Source organism: Cydia strobilella, chromosome 17 (genome assembly GCF_947568885.1).
Source record: "Cydia strobilella chromosome 17, ilCydStro3.1, whole genome shotgun sequence".
NCBI classification, from domain to species: Eukaryota; Metazoa; Arthropoda; class Insecta; order Lepidoptera; family Tortricidae; genus Cydia; species Cydia strobilella.
The window spans coordinates 15,918,380-15,935,142 of record NC_086057.1 but is presented as its reverse complement, the minus strand read 5'-3'; the positions used below and the strand labels follow the sequence as shown (position 1 = coordinate 15,935,142).

The following is a 16,763-nucleotide window of genomic DNA, read 5'->3' as shown; positions in this document are numbered from 1 at the left end:
CTTATACACTCTCTTTGTTAGCCTTCTTTCACTCATTCTTTCCACGTGTCCAAACCATCTTAACATACCTTTCTCAATTTTTGTTACATCTTCGCTCAGTCCACACTTTTCCCTTATCAAAATAAACTTGCAAAATTCACTCCAAAACCAGGCCAAGTTAGCTTAAAATGTAGCCGTTATTAAGCTACTTTCTTGGAACGTTTTATGTTCGGCGCCGTAAATCAACCGCCAGACACCTGATATTATTTGCTGCCATAATGTACTCGTGTCAGTCGTGTTCATATTCATACAAATATTGCTGAAAACGCTGAAGGATAGCTATCGTGACTTTTCTTTCATAGAGTGGAGGTTTATGAAAAATACCTGTTAAAAGTGGTAGAAGGAATTTATATGATTTACCACTTAGATGGTTGGCAGTCCTCAACTGTGCGTTTCTCTAGAAACATCCTGCCTCGCACAGCTAAACTGTGGAATGAACTGTCGCCTGCGGTATTTCCGGACCGATATGACCTTCAAACCTTCAAGAAAAGAGCGTATTCCCATCTTAAAGGCCGGCAACGCACTTACAACCCCTCTGGTGTTGCGGGTGTCCATGGGCGGCGGTAATCGCTTACCATCAGGTGATCCGTCTGCTCGTTTGCCTTCCATTTCATAAAAAATATATATATATTAGTAGCAGAATTCGAGGCTTATCCTATGTTAAGTTAAAAGTTAAAGGGAGGATTTAGAGTGAAATGTAGTTGATTTCTTCTTACAGGACATATAAAATTACTGTAAGGTTTCGTCTCGTTTAAGTTTTCCTTTAACCCTTACTTAAATCAAGAAAAATAAGTTTATAGGTACTTAAGAGCCTACCTACCTACCTACCTACCTACCTACCTACCTACCTACCTAACTACCTACCTGCCTACCTACCTACCTACCTACCTACCTACCTACCTACCTACCTGTACCTATTAAAACTTTCTTAAGAGGTTATCTCTCTAAGAGGTCTCAGAAAGTTACCTGCATCGAAAGTGATATCATCAGAAAGTGCAGTCCTAGGAAAGTGATATCCTCAGAAAGTGCCTACCCCGAAATAGACGTTCAAAAAGTGACTTAGGTACCTCGATAGTGACATCTTTAGAAAGTGACCGAACTCGAAAGTGACCTACAAACTGACCCACTACGCTCAAAAAACTAGTGAAATAATAAAAACGAGTAAGTCACCTAAACTGGTCACGTTTTTATAGTGGCCATCACTTTCTATCAAATATGTAAGTGTAACAGCAACGCGTGACATGATAAACGATAAAAGCGCAACCACCACATTCTTACTGTATGAAGGTACAGTTGTACAAGTGTATACTTTTCCTAACTGCATAAAATAACCATTTGATTTCCACGTACCGTAATTTAAAGGCCGCGGCGAAACTTGAAAGCATAAAGGGAACCATACACTGTATTGTACAAGTTGATTAAAGCCAGAACAGCCTGCTTTACCAGGCTAGCTGGTATTGGGTATGAAACAATAGAGCTTTTCGAGAGATTTCTAGTTGGTTCTATGAAAGTAAGGAATAAGACTGCATAGTTGCATACAAGGTTAATGAACATGAATAAATTGTAAGGATCAGGCTGTGATACAATAGTACATTTCTTCATTCTTCAGAAAGTATGTCAGCACCTCACGAGTACCGAGTTATTGCCACGAGCCGTAGGCGAGTGGCAAGACTCGGGACAAGTAAATGTGACGTTTTCAACCAAAAGGTACCACATTGTCGGTTGTCGATAAGGTCGATTTCTAATTGAAGTTATATGGAAATAGCGCCTTACTGACGAGCGACAATACAAGTACCCTTTTGGTTGAAAATGGCACAAATAAAAAAAAATTCACGCGTACATTGAACCACGTTTTTTTAATACGTATTACACTTACAGTTATCAATTTTCCTTGAACTTGAATGACATTATATATTGTATATTATATATTATTCAGCATTATAAACTACGTTCAGCGTTGATTTACATTGCAAAAATTAATCACATTAACTCATTTCATAAAAAAACACAGTTACAAGTTGCAATTTAACTTAATTATTTTGATACAACTAAATTTTAAGTGAAAATAACGGGCGCCGGTTTTACTTTTTCATTTTTAGGGTTCCGTACCTCAAAGGAAAAACGGAACCCTTATAGGATCACTCGTGCGTCTGTCTGTCTGTCTGTCCGTCTGTCACAACCTATTTTCTCCGAAACTACTGGACCAATTAAGGTGAAATTTGGTACATATAATAATATGTAAGTTTGTGACCCAAAGATGGACATGTAACGTTAACAAATTAATTTTAAACAGGGGGGCCACTTTTGGGGGGTAAATAAGAAAATTTAAAAATAAAGTTTGTCAAACTTAATAATAAATAATAATAATAAATAAATAAATAAATATTATAGGACATTCTTACACAGATTGACCAAGTCCCACGGTAAGCCCAAGGAGGCTTGTGTTATGGGTACTCAGACAACGATATATATAATATATAAATACTTAATTACATAGAAAACACCCATGACTCGGGAACAAATATCTGTGCTCATCACACAAATAAATGCCCTTACCGGGATTCGAACCCAGGACCATCGGCTTCACAGGCAGGGTAACTACCCACTAGGCCAGACCGGTCGTCAACAGGTCCCAAACTATATCGTGTTATATGTATATGCAATGAAAGAGCTCATTGTGAGAATCTCAAATATATTTTTTTATAATTTTAAGATAAACAGTTTAGAAGTTATTCAAGAAAATAGGCAAAAAATGACCATTCTCCCCCCCCTTTATCAAACTACTGTGTCAAAAACTACTGTGTTTACTACTGTGTCAAAAATTTTGAAAAAAATACAAAAAATAGATTTTTACCTATAGATCACCGGAAAACCTATTAGAAATGTGCAGTCAAGCATGAGTCGGACTTAATTACTTAGTTTTTGATCCTACTCCTACGGGTTTTTTAAAGACATTCACATAAAAATACATTGTTTAAATTGTGTAATGTACGGAACCCTTGGAACGCGAGTCCGACTCGCAATTGGCCGGTTTTTCTTTTAACGACAGCTAAAGTGGCAAAAATAGTTCAATTCGGCCAAATAATAAAAATGTTTTTGTGAAATATCGTATTATTTAACGTTTTATTTATATAATAACAAATAAATATTTACTTTTTATCGTTAAACAATACTTTTTGTACGTAAAAAATGTCTAATGGCAAAATAAAAAAGTTAAGTTAAAGTTTTTGAACATTCAAACTCTTTGGTGTTGGACGTATCGATTACGGTCAGAATGAAATTTTAAAAAAGCTGGAAAAGTAAAAAGCACTAGTTCGCAAAAACCAACTTTACGAACGCTAAACAGCTACGTTAAGTAGCACTATGAGAAATTGCATTAAAAATACTTCTAACGCTTTGAATTTGACTTACTATCTTCTAGCCCCATCGCGTCACACCTTAACCTTCGCAACTCGAACCCCCGACCTTGTTACCTATATTAAGGGCCCGTAACTTCGCAAGACACACAACACACAAGCCCCTAATTACCGACCCTTCTTTCCCTCCCTGAGGTCTCTGGAAAGTCATCGAGTAATAAAGCTATAGGTGACTGGTGGGTTCTTAGTAGTTTGTGAGGTTGTGTTAATAGTTTGAACGAAGAGAATATTCTAGAATCTTAGTATTTTTGGTCTTACAATCCGTTGTAAAAAGGTCTCAATTCTCAACCGATTCACGTGAAATTTTGTGATGTTTGATGGTTAAATGGATTTTTTTAGCTTATAATAAATTTAAAAAGTGGAAAAATTACTGCCTTGGGTGAGACTTGAACTCACGGCCTCTGGATCGACATTTCAAGTCATACTGGAACTTCGGTGGCCGTTTAAGAAGTGTAACGCTCTTACGGTAGATGTCGCTATATAGGGTCCCCTAAACCCATATAGTGGGAAGATTTGCTGACTATGGATGAGGTCTTGGTGGCTCAGTTGGCAGAGCGCTGGAGTATCGATCCAGAGGCCGTGAGTTCAAGTCTCACCCAAGGCAGTAATTTTTCCACTTTTAAATTTATTCTAAGCTCTGTTTTTTTTTAGTTTTTTTTAGTTATTGGAATATTGTCTAAATGGCGGAGCCATACATTTTATTGAGTTTTAAGCTATCCTCGCAAGGTAGACCTCAATTTAAGAACAATTTTCTTGATAGACACAGACACAAACAAATGCCTGAACCGAGATTCGAACCCGTGATTTCTAGCTTCGTAGGCCCATTCAATCGACAAGGCCGTTCAAATTATATAACCTACTAAAATAAATCATCCCTATTGTGCGGGCCTGACACTCTTTGATAGAGAAAGATAGTTTTATTGCGATTCCTATAAGAGGAAAGAGAAAATAGTGCCATGATTTGTCCTTATCACCGACCGGGTGGCATCATAGGTAGGAGGCGATGGCGAAATACCGAAATTTATAAGAGTGAAAGAGAATAAATCCTATGCTGCCCAAATTTTATATGAATATTCTTTCTCTTCCCCCGGTCGCTCGGTGGCGCGTCTATAACCACTTGTATATGCTATGTCTATGCTATTATTGTGTTCGTAATGGAATGTCAAACGCTGCACTAGTTGTCTAAACATGTTACTGTCGCCCCGGCACTATAATTAACCATTAACCCCGTTTACCCTAATATTACCATTCATAACGACACTTATACAGGGTGGAAATAATTAATGGGCCCTGGAGGGAAAGTGCCTTAAAATAGCTCATTTTACTTAAAGAAAACATTCTTTTTTTATTTTTAAAAAGAAGCAAAACTGCATTCGAAGATTTTCCATTTTTTTTATTACGCATGTCTAAAAATATTCTTGAGTAATAAATATTCGATTTTAAGAATATTTTGTACGACAGACGAGTTTACGGCCTAATGTTTCTTGGAGAAATGTTATCAGCCTACATTTTCGTCTTTAATCTATGATTTAATTTAAATCCCTATTTCAAAGCAACTGAAAGGTATTACCAAAGTTTAAAGTATTTCAAACCGTTAAGCTCCCTTAACGACCGTGTTACGAGAAAGGTTTCGGATGTTCTTGTGAATTAACCGTAACTGCTTGTAAAGGGCCAGTTTTACTTGATCGATCGTCCTCCCTTTTAAACGTATGTCGTAAGGTAGAGGAGAGATCTTGGTTATTTGGTGGATAGGTAAAGGTGGCGTATTAAGTTTTATGCAAGTGTAATGGTCGAGTTCTGACGTTTAGAAGTAGTGTTAGACCTATGTTGGGATAGGTTGCGATGTTAGATGGGATGGCCTGGGTTTAAAGTCCACGAATTGTGGCTACTGAAGTATAAAATCTGGCTATCAGTAGTCGGGACACTCACAGCAGCGTCGACGGTGTTGCAGGACGCAGCAAATGGTTGTGTCCAGTCGGTGCTGGTTTCCTTCTCTTCTCCTCCTTCTTAAAACCATCCTCGTCGTATCGCGACTCTCTTAGAGTCGGCTGTAATTGGTCCTTGTGAACATGTTCACGAAGGCTCTGCACCCCTTTCTTCGACCGCTGATTAGACTTGGACACAGCAGGCTTAAGAGGCCGGTGTCGATTTTAGTCGCAAAAATGTAAAATTGATAGATTTAGTCCGTGAAATTTTACACCTTTTGTTACCTCATTGAAATAACAAGTACTGGTTTCTATTAGCACGTCTTCTTATCTTACCTTTTATCAGATAATTTTTTTGAAAACAGACTCACTAAATTAGTAATGTTTGCTTTTCTGATGGACGTTTAAGTAAACGCGCGTAAAGCACTGATTTTGTCGCTCTTATTTGTAAATTTCGTAAAGTTTGGACTGCTAAACATGGTAATTTTGTATTACACATATCCTGTACTTGACGTTTATCAGACTACATTTTTATTATTATGACTTTGAAGTAGTGTAAATGAAAGTTAGACGAAATCAATTTTCTCCAGAAATTACTTCAAAACAAGTGACAATTTCTCTGAAAATCGACTTAATTTCAACGTAATTTTGATACTTAAACAATCTACAACATTTGCTGTAACTATTCTTATACATCAATTTGTATAATTTACCACCATGATTTTTTGATGAATTTTTTAAAACTGCCCCTTATCTTCATGCATTACCGGTGACGCACGCTCGCGACCTCATTATTAAAAGGCAAGATGAGAAGACGTGCTAATAGAAATCAATACTTGTTATTTAGATATTACGTAACAAAACGTGTATAATTTCAACGACTAAATCTATCAATTTTACATTTTTGCTCCAAAATCGACTACGGTCTCTTAATTACGACTTTGACGATCGTTTTGATGATTGGAGCGCATCTCACGCACGTCTTTATAACGCGCTTCCGGCTGACGTAATACTCACCTAGTGACTCAATTTTCAAAAACTCAACTTAAAAATGTTTTATTACAGATGGCTTATTACAGTATTGACGAATACTTCCAAAATGTTCATTGACCCACTACAAAAATAAACCACGTTCTACAACCTACACACAAAACCAAGGACCATGTACCTAACGAATAATGTACCTAATTATGCTATAATTATTTATAATTTTCATAATTGTTGTAACATGTAACATATTTTGTAAATATTATTATGTATACCCAATTCCTGACATGTAAAATAATATTGCTTTTACCAATAAACGTTCTGATTCTGATTCTTTCACTTCATTTTGTATGCACTAATCAGCATGGGCGATCTTCAAGATCGTATCAAAACCATAACAAACTTTTAAATCTGGATCGGGCTCCGTATGTTGTACACGTTGAGACGTTACCTTTGACACAATCTCCGGGCGGCGAATACGGCGCGGGCAGGAAATTGGTCGGCCATTGCAGAAACTTACTTCATAGCATAATGTACGATTCATATCGACCGATGTCACTCGTTAGAACAAATATTTTTTATAGTATGTGTTTTATGGTGGTGTATTATTAGACGAAGTGTAAATATAAAAATACACTATAGCCACTATACCAAGAACAACGTTAGAGTTAGACCAAGAAAAGTCTGCAACGATTTTGATAGCACACGCAGTGCAAGGGTTATTTTAAACGGCAAACTTCTATGAAATTCTATGAAACGCGACAACATTACCATCCTCACCACTTAGATGGTTGGCAGTCCTCAACTGTGCGTTTCTCTAGAAACTTCTTGCCTCGCACAGCTAAACAGTGGAATGAACTGTCGCCTGCGGTATTTCCGGACCGATATGACCTTCAAACCTTCAAGAAAAGAGCGTACTCCCATCTTAAAGGCCGGCAACGCACTTACAACCCCTCTGGTGTTGCGGGTGTGCATGGGCGGCGGTAATCGCTTACCATCAGGTGATCCGTCTGCTCGTTTGCCTCCTATTTCCTATTTCATAAAATAATGACGTATAATATATGGAAAACAAGGAAATTGCAATTTTGTCGGTGAAATATTGCGTTTATGTACCTATATTGTTGCTTTACAATTTAATTTTTTTAATAATATGTAATGAATCGAATGGTACTATTATTTTTCTTCTATTTGGATGTTAAAATGTTTTTTCTTTACGGAGGTCTTGTATCTTTTTATAAATTCCATATATATTTTCAATTTCTAATTTATTGTATTAAATTGCTCATTTTCTATCTATTTTTTTATACCACGTCGGTGGCAATCAAGAATACGGCCCGCCTGATAGTAAGCAGTTACCGTAACCTATGGACGCCTGCAACACCGGAGATATTACACGCGCGTTGCCGACCCTTTTCTAGATGTAGTTATAAAATTCAACATGTGTCACCACCCTAAATAAAATACCGTCGAATGCATTTATGATTGTATGTTGTACACGGTTGTGAGACCTTTGACACAATCTCCGGGCGGCGAAATACGTCGCGGGCAGGAAATTGGTCGGCCATTGCAGCACCCTTGCTTTATAGCGGAATGTACAGTCAAAAAATTAATTTCCGTACCTTGTCAGAGTGACAATCAATATGAAAGTCGCTAAGGTCGCTAGGGACCTCATACTATGGTCACTGCGACATGGTACGAAATGGTACTGAAATTGAAAATTGAAATTCCTTGACCGTATTTCACTTCGACTCTGTAAATACAGTATACAAGTTTCAATTTATTTTGACAAAACTGCGCTAAACTAATTTCTTCTAGTATTTTCCCAACGCTTTGGAAAGAAGCACATATAATTCCTTTACCTAAAAAGTCTAAACCTTCTTCCTTTTCTGACTACCGCCCCATTTCCATTCTCCCTTTTCTTTCCAAGGTTCTTGAACGGTTAGTCCATCAACAACTAACTTCTTATCTAAATAGATATAGCCTCATGAACCCTTTCCAATCCGGTTTCCGGTCCGGTCATAGCACGGTCACATCGCTTATTAAAATCACTGATGACATCCGAGCGGGAATGGATAAAAGGATGGTGACGGTATTAACGTTGTTGGATTTCAGCAACGCGTTTAATACTGTCGATTTTGACATTCTTATTTCAGTATTAGGTTCCCTTAATCTATCACCTCCGGTTCTTCAATGGTTTAGAAGTTACCTTGTTGGCCGTCGGCAGCGAATTAAGGTGGAAGGTTCTCATTCCTCTTGGTGCAACACTATTGCCGGCGTTCCGCAGGGTGGCGTTCTATCCCCACTTCTCTTTTCGGTCTTTATTAATTCTATAACTAGCAACATTGTTTCTTCTTATCACTTGTATGCTGACGATTTACAAATTTATTCCCAGGGTGTGCTTGACGATCTACCATCCGTTATTAATATTACCAATAATGATTTAGAAAACATTTTAGATTGGAGTCATCGCTATGGTCTCATTGTCAATCCATCTAAAACGCAAGCAATCATTATAGGTAGTTCGAAATTAATCTCCCGAATTGATTTTTCCAATTTACCTACGATTTTATTTAACGGCACACAGATTCCTTATTCTTTTCAAGTTAAAAATCTAGGCATAATTATGGACCGTACTCTATCTTGGATTCCCCAAATCAATGAGGTTAGTAGAAAAATGTTTGCTGCAACAGGATCTCTACGGCGGCTTCGTAACTTTTTACCGCTCGCTACTAAAATTGCGCTTGCTCATGCTCTGCTTCTTCCCATTTTAGATTATGCGGATATCAGCTACCCCGATCTTTCTGAAGAGCAACTAAATAAACTTGAACGTCTTCAAAACCTATGCATCCGGTTCATTTATGGCTTGCGAAAATATGATCACGTCTCCTACTATCGTTCGCAGCTCAAGTGGCTTCCTATACGTTTGCGACGCAATTCCCACATTCTAGCTCACCTATACGGTATTCTCTTCAACCCCTCTACCCCGCTTTACCTGAAGGAGCGCTTCAAATACCTCTCTTCTTTAAGATGCTCCCAGAATTATCTGCTTACCCAAGTTTCTTCTTCTTCTAAATTCTATAACGATTCTTTTACCTTCCAAGCGATTCGGTTGTGGAATGCTCTGCCGTCGGAGCTAAGACGAGCTAAATCACTCCCCATTTTTAAGGCTCAGCTCAAAATCCACTATCTGTCCCTTCCTCAAACTCGTTAATTATTAGATTCTGTCTGTCTATCTGTATTGTGTGATATGTTTATATATATATATATATATATATATATATTTATTGTATATATTACATTTATGCATGTATTGATATTGTTATATATTTAGTTGTGCTGATATATATTTTTTTCCTGTACTCGTTCTCCATTTATTTTTGCTACCCTTATATATATTTCTTCCTTGCGCTAATTTCTACTACCTGAAGGTTGTCTGGAAGAGATCGCTTTTAAGCGATAAGACCGCCTGTTGCTGCTTAGTTTTTTATGTTAATTTGCTGTATTTAATCATGTTTCATTGTGCACAATAAAGAATATTATTATTATTATTTGTATCTCCTTCGATATCACGGGTCTATAAATCCCGGTCTTTTGATAGGCTTGCGTGGGGATATAGATCCAACACGTAGAGGCCCCTTGGAGAGCTTTAATGTCATGTAGAACGCCTGCTGGAACCCGTTCACAGGCGCAAAAATAGACACCCATGAACCGGTCGCAGCAGGCATTGGGTCTATTGCAGAAAAAGTGAACAGTATACCGGTCTATGGATTGAAGTTTGGGTGGACAATGAGACTGGGCTATTGTAAAGAACTCCGGACACCTGCCATAACAATGTTAAAACACGTTATCGAGGCAGGTGGTGACTTGCCGCTGACTAGATGGGCCCCTGAAACTGCCGTCGTGAAGACGACCAGGAGCAACACCGGTGTGAGCGGCTCAGGGGTGTCGAGAGGTGTGCGCCGCTTTCTACCCAGTGGCTGTTAGCAGCCACTGTGCCAACTCGCGTCTTATGCATCTTTCACTTCCAGCCCTGGAGCATATAGCTCTTACGACTCCCCTCTGGACGGCCAATGAAGGCAAGCCAGAGCTGAGAGTCCTGCGGGTCCCCTTGGGGTCCACTCCGACCGACGAAGACATGCCGGAGACGGAGACCCTGACCGACTCTCTGGAGCACTCGGGTCCGTGGGGTCGTCACTCCCCAACAGCTCGCCACAAGCTGCCCTGCGGGCTTATTATTATTATTATTATTAAACTTCATGATCATTATTCTCTGACGTTGTTAATAATTGTACAAGTTTAAGTTGTAAGTAAGTATGTCTTATCATAAAAGAATCAAACATATAACAAAGTAATAAAAGAGTACCTCTCCCTGACGACACTTCGCTCGGTCCATTATTTATTCATTTATTTAAATAGATCCAATATCTGATAGATACGAGTAGATAGATAGATAAAACGTTTATTTGGATGCTGCAAAACACACAATTTTAGTGTATAGTATAAGTAGGTACATTGCAGTCAGAACAAAACTTATGTACTAAATTAAATTAACAAATTTTTTTTTACTTAAACACGAAAAATTAGTTTTTAGTGGTTAGCTGCACGCTGTGTGCATTGCAGCAACAACAAAAGGGTTCCGACTCAGCTATACGCTCCACTCTATTGAGCGGAGCACTGATATTCTGCCGGAACCCAGATCACGTTACAGTTAGGTAAATATGACGGTGATAAGTATACGGTACTGTAAAAAGTGTGTAGTTAAGTGGTGTTAGAAAGTTCTGAAATAAAATACATAAATAAAACAGAAAATAAGCATAAACATAGAAATAAAAATAGAAGTGGCCATAAAATAAGAGTGAGAAAGCGCGAAAGGTTCGGTACAAGATCTCATAGCAATACCGATTAGATCCTATCTAATTAAATAACAATAGAATCTTAAAGGTAGGTAAGGTAGCCAAGTACAGGAACTCACAATTAGATGTAGTATAGAAAACACATAGTAATACATACTAAGATATAAAAATATAATATATAAAGTTCCAATGCCCCGCCATGCTGCACGTAGACAGATCTTCCGTATCATTTATTAATCCCAGACTAGAACGGGCACCCAGTGTTCGCCTAATAAGCGAATAAATTCAATATATGAAACAGTGCTAGTGGAGACGAGCTTTGGACTGCTTCCAACATGGTTACGAGGTCGCTAACAATTCGGAGTTAGGTAAGATTTTGCTTCTTCGAGTTACTTCTCGGAGTATCCGATAAATGGCGCTACTGTTCGTTTCTTAGACTAGTTATGGCTTTAAGGCAACTTATTGCATATAATTGAATGAATGAGTGTCATCATCATCATCATAACTTAAGAGCTTTGCTCTTGTCGGTGGAGTAATTGCCAATCCTTTCTTTTCTGAGCCAGTCTTTTGAGTCTTTTGAATGAGTGTAAGTGAATGAAATAGTGCTAGGGGAGACGGACTTCGGACAGTTTCCAACATGGTTAAAAGGAAACTGACGCATAACGACGCGACGACAACCATTTCAACATGTACATTCGGTGCCCTAGCATATTTAAGCATCCATTTTTATATACAATTAGTATTTCGACGTGAGTACTTAAGTTGGGGCACCGACCGTACGTAACTTGTCTCTATTCATTTGACAAATATCAAATATGAAAACCGAAATAAACGCCCGCACCATAACAAGTTCTGTTATAATACTACTCAACTGTTATAAGTAATTATCTTGTTAAAGTTGACATCGTACTACTGCGTTGCTGGTGGAGCATTGCAGCAGCTGTAAACGGGCGACGTTATTACACTAATGTAATGTATCTTTAAGTATGCACTGTCAGTATTAATATGTGGGTAGATTAAGATGTAGGGTAGGTTGTAGCGGCATGCAAGAAAATAATAAATCAGTCTATAATCAACTGAGGTGGTTTCATTGATCAATTCCCACATCTTTACATGGCGCAGTCGGAAAAAAGACTTAGTTAGTGTAAAAATAATAAATAATGAGTAAAACTTTGTGCGGACAGTAATATACGTGTGCGTCATTATTAATAAGAGAGTATTGTAAGAGTGAGAATAAATTATCGCCGCAATGGAGTCAGTGCTGCATCCGCCATTACCGTTCAAATTCGAGAACAATTTAGTCAACGTTACATCGGGAAATTTATGCAAAGAATGGGAAAAATGGAAAAAGGCCTTTCTAATTTATTACGAAGCTTGTGAAATCGCGAAAAAACCACAAAAGGTCCAGATTAACATCTTGCTGCATGTAATAGGTGATAAGTGCCGCGAGGTATATGACCAGTTTAGCGAAGAATCAAAAACAGTAGATGAGTTGTTAAAGAAGTTTGACAAATTTTTTGAACCCAAAAAGAACCTCGCCGTAGAAAGGCACAAATTTTTCACACGAAACCAGCAGGAGTTCGAATCTATTGAACATTATGTCTTTGAATTAAATGTGATGGCAGCAAAGTGTGAGTTTAAAGATCTGTGCAGTGACCTTGTGAGGGATCGGTTAATATGTGGTATTCAGGAGACAAACTTGCGGGAACGACTTCTACGAGAAAGTGACTTAACGCTGCAAAAAGCCATAGAAATATGTAGGCTAGCCGAAATAGCCCGTGCTCAAGCTGGAGATATAAAGCAGGAGAAGGTGGAACATCATGTGCATGAAATTAAAAATAAGCAAAGAATCGCGATAGAACGTCAAGGTCAACCGAGCTGTTGTTATAGACAAGACCGTGAGGAAACAGAGAATAAAGCGGTGCATGCGGTCAGCGCGAACGGGCAGCAACTCTGAGCAATATTGACGTCGCAGCAGTCGCAATTCGAATTTCGCCTTAATGAACAACCCGGTTAGAAAGAAAGAAAAGTATTTTATTTGCGAAAAAGTGTCTTATTTATAAACAATGAAGTACAATTTATTAGTACAAATAAAAATTATTTCAACTAAGTGTGTCAGCAAAAAGGCTCAAGCTCAGCATTGTTCTACAGCTCGGAGGCTGCAGCGATGATTTTTAGCTTGCTTTTTGTTGGTTTGACATTTCTTCATAAAGTTGCCAAGTTCCCACTCGCAGTGGCCACTGCCACTCCCCCAGGATACTTCTAGAATTTTATCTGAATTCAGCTACAAAGAGGTTTTGGATCAATTTTACCGTTTTATTCCTTGTCCGCCTGTGCCCGGGATATATAGCCGTTATATAGTATCGGAACAAAAGGATTTAAGGCCTTTATAACACTTTTATATGACCATTTGTACGTAGTTCTTGGGTTATATGAGTAATATAGCAGGTAAAAAAATATTTTCTCTTGTGAGAAAATATTTTTTTCCCTTAACGGGAGAATAGTCTGACAGATACATTATGTAAATAAGTGAGTACAGTCAGTAAAGCTATTAGCTCAGCACCCCTGCTACAAAATATGAATAACAAACTTGAGGCTTTTCTCTAGTAACTTCATCGATTTGAAACCTAATTCCTTGACTTTCGCTCCATATAAAATAATCACGAACATGAATTTAAAATACAACTTAAAAATTGTAAGAATTTTTGCAAAAAGGCTAAAAATATGAAAATTGCTTCTAAAAAAGCGCAATTTTATTTATGATCGACCTCATCTATTACAATATCTTTTTTTTTTTGTTAAAACCATACTAAAAATAAGAATTCAGGAACATGATATCCGCGATACCGGGCACGCCCAGCCGTCTCGCTCATGCTTACATTCAGTGAGAGTGAGAAAAGAACCTTAACCCACGGGGCCTTAATGGTATCAGTCGATCCAGTTTGTTTTAAAGGGACCCGCTACGTTAAATCAATACAAAAGTCAGAATTGACAGTCAAAATCTACTTCTACTCGCGGAAAGCCCTAAACCCAGCCTAAACCGTAATCACGGTTGTTATGTTATCTCGAAACCGTATCACGAAAAGAAAACAAACTTTAATTAGTTCTGTCCCCGGCTTACAGATGATCCGAACTTGATTAGGTATTTGATAAACGGGACACCTACTGAATAATTCCTTTTTTTCCTCTCTAGGGATTAAATGCCTCCATTTATTCAACGGAAACAAAATTAGATAGAGATAAGTAAGGCTATTTTTTTTTCTATTCTGAAATCAGGTAAAGACGACACTAAATATGGTAAATTTGACGACCAGTCTGGCTTAGTGGCACAGAATAAGTAATAGTATTATAATACAGAACGGCCACGCGCCGCCCCGCCCCGACTCGAATTACCTTGCCCCGCGACAGCAGATTGACGGCCGTTTGCCGTATTAAGTATTAAGTTAAATATATATTTGTAGAAAAATCTACGAATTTAATTATCTACATATTTAACTAGTCAGATCACTCACATCACTATTTACATTATCACACGTGGAAAAAACAATCAACTTTTAAATCTCTATTTCGTCCAGTTTTACCCCATGCCTTGTTCAAAACCCGGTGTACCTATACCAAATGCTATACCCGATGTTGGCCCTTACTAAAAATAGGACGGATAGTTACGGAACCCTAAGAATCAAAATATATCATGACATAGACACGGAATAAGTAATAGTATTATCATACAGAACGGCCACGCACCGCCCCGCCCCGACTCGAATTACCTCGCCCAGCGACAGAAATCTGGCGGACTTCTGGCGTACTCTCAGTACTATTTTTAAGCAACTTACACTATGACGCATGCCGCGTGTACAGACGTGCCGTTCACACATAGAAACGCAAGTGATTTTTGATGTATAGCGTGTCCGCCCTGTGACATAGATTTGTTCCTATGAATTCAACATCTAAAATGGATGAACAAAGCCTTATTCAAACTAACAATGTCACACAAAGCTTTACAATAGTACTTCAAAAGTTCAGGTGTACCGGCAAGTTGACCCGGAAGCCGGATGTCGGCCATGTTGAAATCAATAGCAAGTATATCCTTATGAAATATGCAACGAGTCCTACATACATTAACGGATGTTTTCGGGATCGTATACAGGGTGGCATGCTTACAAGGGCGCTTTATCACGTTTGTAATATTTAGTATCGATTCTTATGTCATTTTAACACGTACAAAAATAGTGAATATTTAACAACGATAACCAATTGAATTTAACATTGTAATTATTTATACCTCATACATATACGAAATTTGCTCTGACTTAATTATTAATTACCCCATCCGGACTACGTCAGCGAACTCGGCGCCGTCGACTGGACAGAAACGGCTTTGGAGTAGCATGGCGGTCTTTGGTGTCGGAGGCCAAGATCCACTTCGGGTCGTCGCGCCACAGCAGTAAGTAAGTAATTATTCATTATTCATTCTTGGCGACCCGGGGCCCGTTTATCAACAGCTTGTAGCTTATAATACAAGTGGAAGTCCCTTTTTGACAGCTTTTGTTAGAAAGGGACTTCCACTTGTATTACAAGCTACAAGCTTTTGATAAATGGCCACCCGGGCAAGGAGCTAGCGAAGCGTCTCACTGATGCTACGGGTGACCAGAGGGCTGGTTACTTCCTTGCCCAGCGAATTGGCATCGCCATTCAGCGCGGCAATGCTACCAGCCTTCTGGGCACCCTACCATCCGGCGCTGAGCTAGCTCCCATGTTTTACTTGTAAATATGTATATATGTATAGGTAGATATTTTTTGTTAATTTAATTGTAGTATTATATCTGTTTTTATATTTTTATGTTTTTTTAAATATATTTACTGACATAATATGGGTTTCAAACCTAAAATAAAACATTATTCATTAATTGTTTTTTTTTTCATGTGATAGTCAGCAAACGAGCAGACGAGCCGCCTGATAGGAAGCAGTCATCGTCGCCCATGGACGTAAGCAACATCACAGGAGCCACTTAAGCATTGCCGACCCTTGATAACCCTAAATACCCGCTTCTTGAAGAATCCCATGTCGTAGCACAAAGGAAATACCTCAGGAGGCAACTCATTCCACATTCTGCACGTTCTGGGAAGAAACGAGCGGGATGTCCGCTTATTCATGGTGTGCCATGTGTCTAAGAAGTGAGGATGAGCTTTGCTCCTTTGGCGGGAGGTGCGGTGATAGAAACGAGACGATGGCACCAGATCAAAAAGTTCTTCAGAACATTCCCCATTGTACAGACGGTAGAACATGCAAAGAGAGCCAACGTCTCTCCGAAGACTAAGAGGATTAATTCAAATATTATACATAATAGCATGCATGGCCTCCTGTAATGTAATTTAGCACTAATTAAGCTAAATATATGACAATTTGTGTACCCTGACAGGGTGTCATGGAAGCTTCCTGTATAACTGTAATAACATTCCATGTACATGACTTTACAAATGAACATCTTTTCTTAACTGGCTCGGACGCCGAACTACTCTTAGAAAGACTAGGCGTCAATTAT

The 16,763-nt window shown here is 38.4% G+C and overlaps 1 protein-coding gene and 1 long non-coding RNA gene across 2 annotated transcripts in view; both read left to right on the top strand.

Annotated features, from left to right (window-relative positions):
• The window catches only part of LOC134748929 (uncharacterized), a 208,244-nt gene that overhangs the window by 132,592 nt on the left and 58,889 nt on the right, over nt 1–16,763 (top strand). The gene's annotated exons all lie outside the window — the stretch shown is intronic.
• On the top strand, nt 12,410–13,177 carry LOC134749063 (uncharacterized). Its single transcript, XM_063683969.1, has one exon. It carries the CDS (start codon nt 12,470–12,472, stop codon nt 13,175–13,177), a length of 708 nt encoding a protein of 235 aa, XP_063540039.1. The 5' UTR covers nt 12,410–12,469.

Bases quoted from the DNA above. Each gene is read 5' to 3' on its own strand.
- LOC134749063 (XM_063683969.1), top strand. From the start codon at position 12,470: ATGGAGTCAGTGCTGCATCCGCCATTACCGTTCAAATTCGAGAACAAT.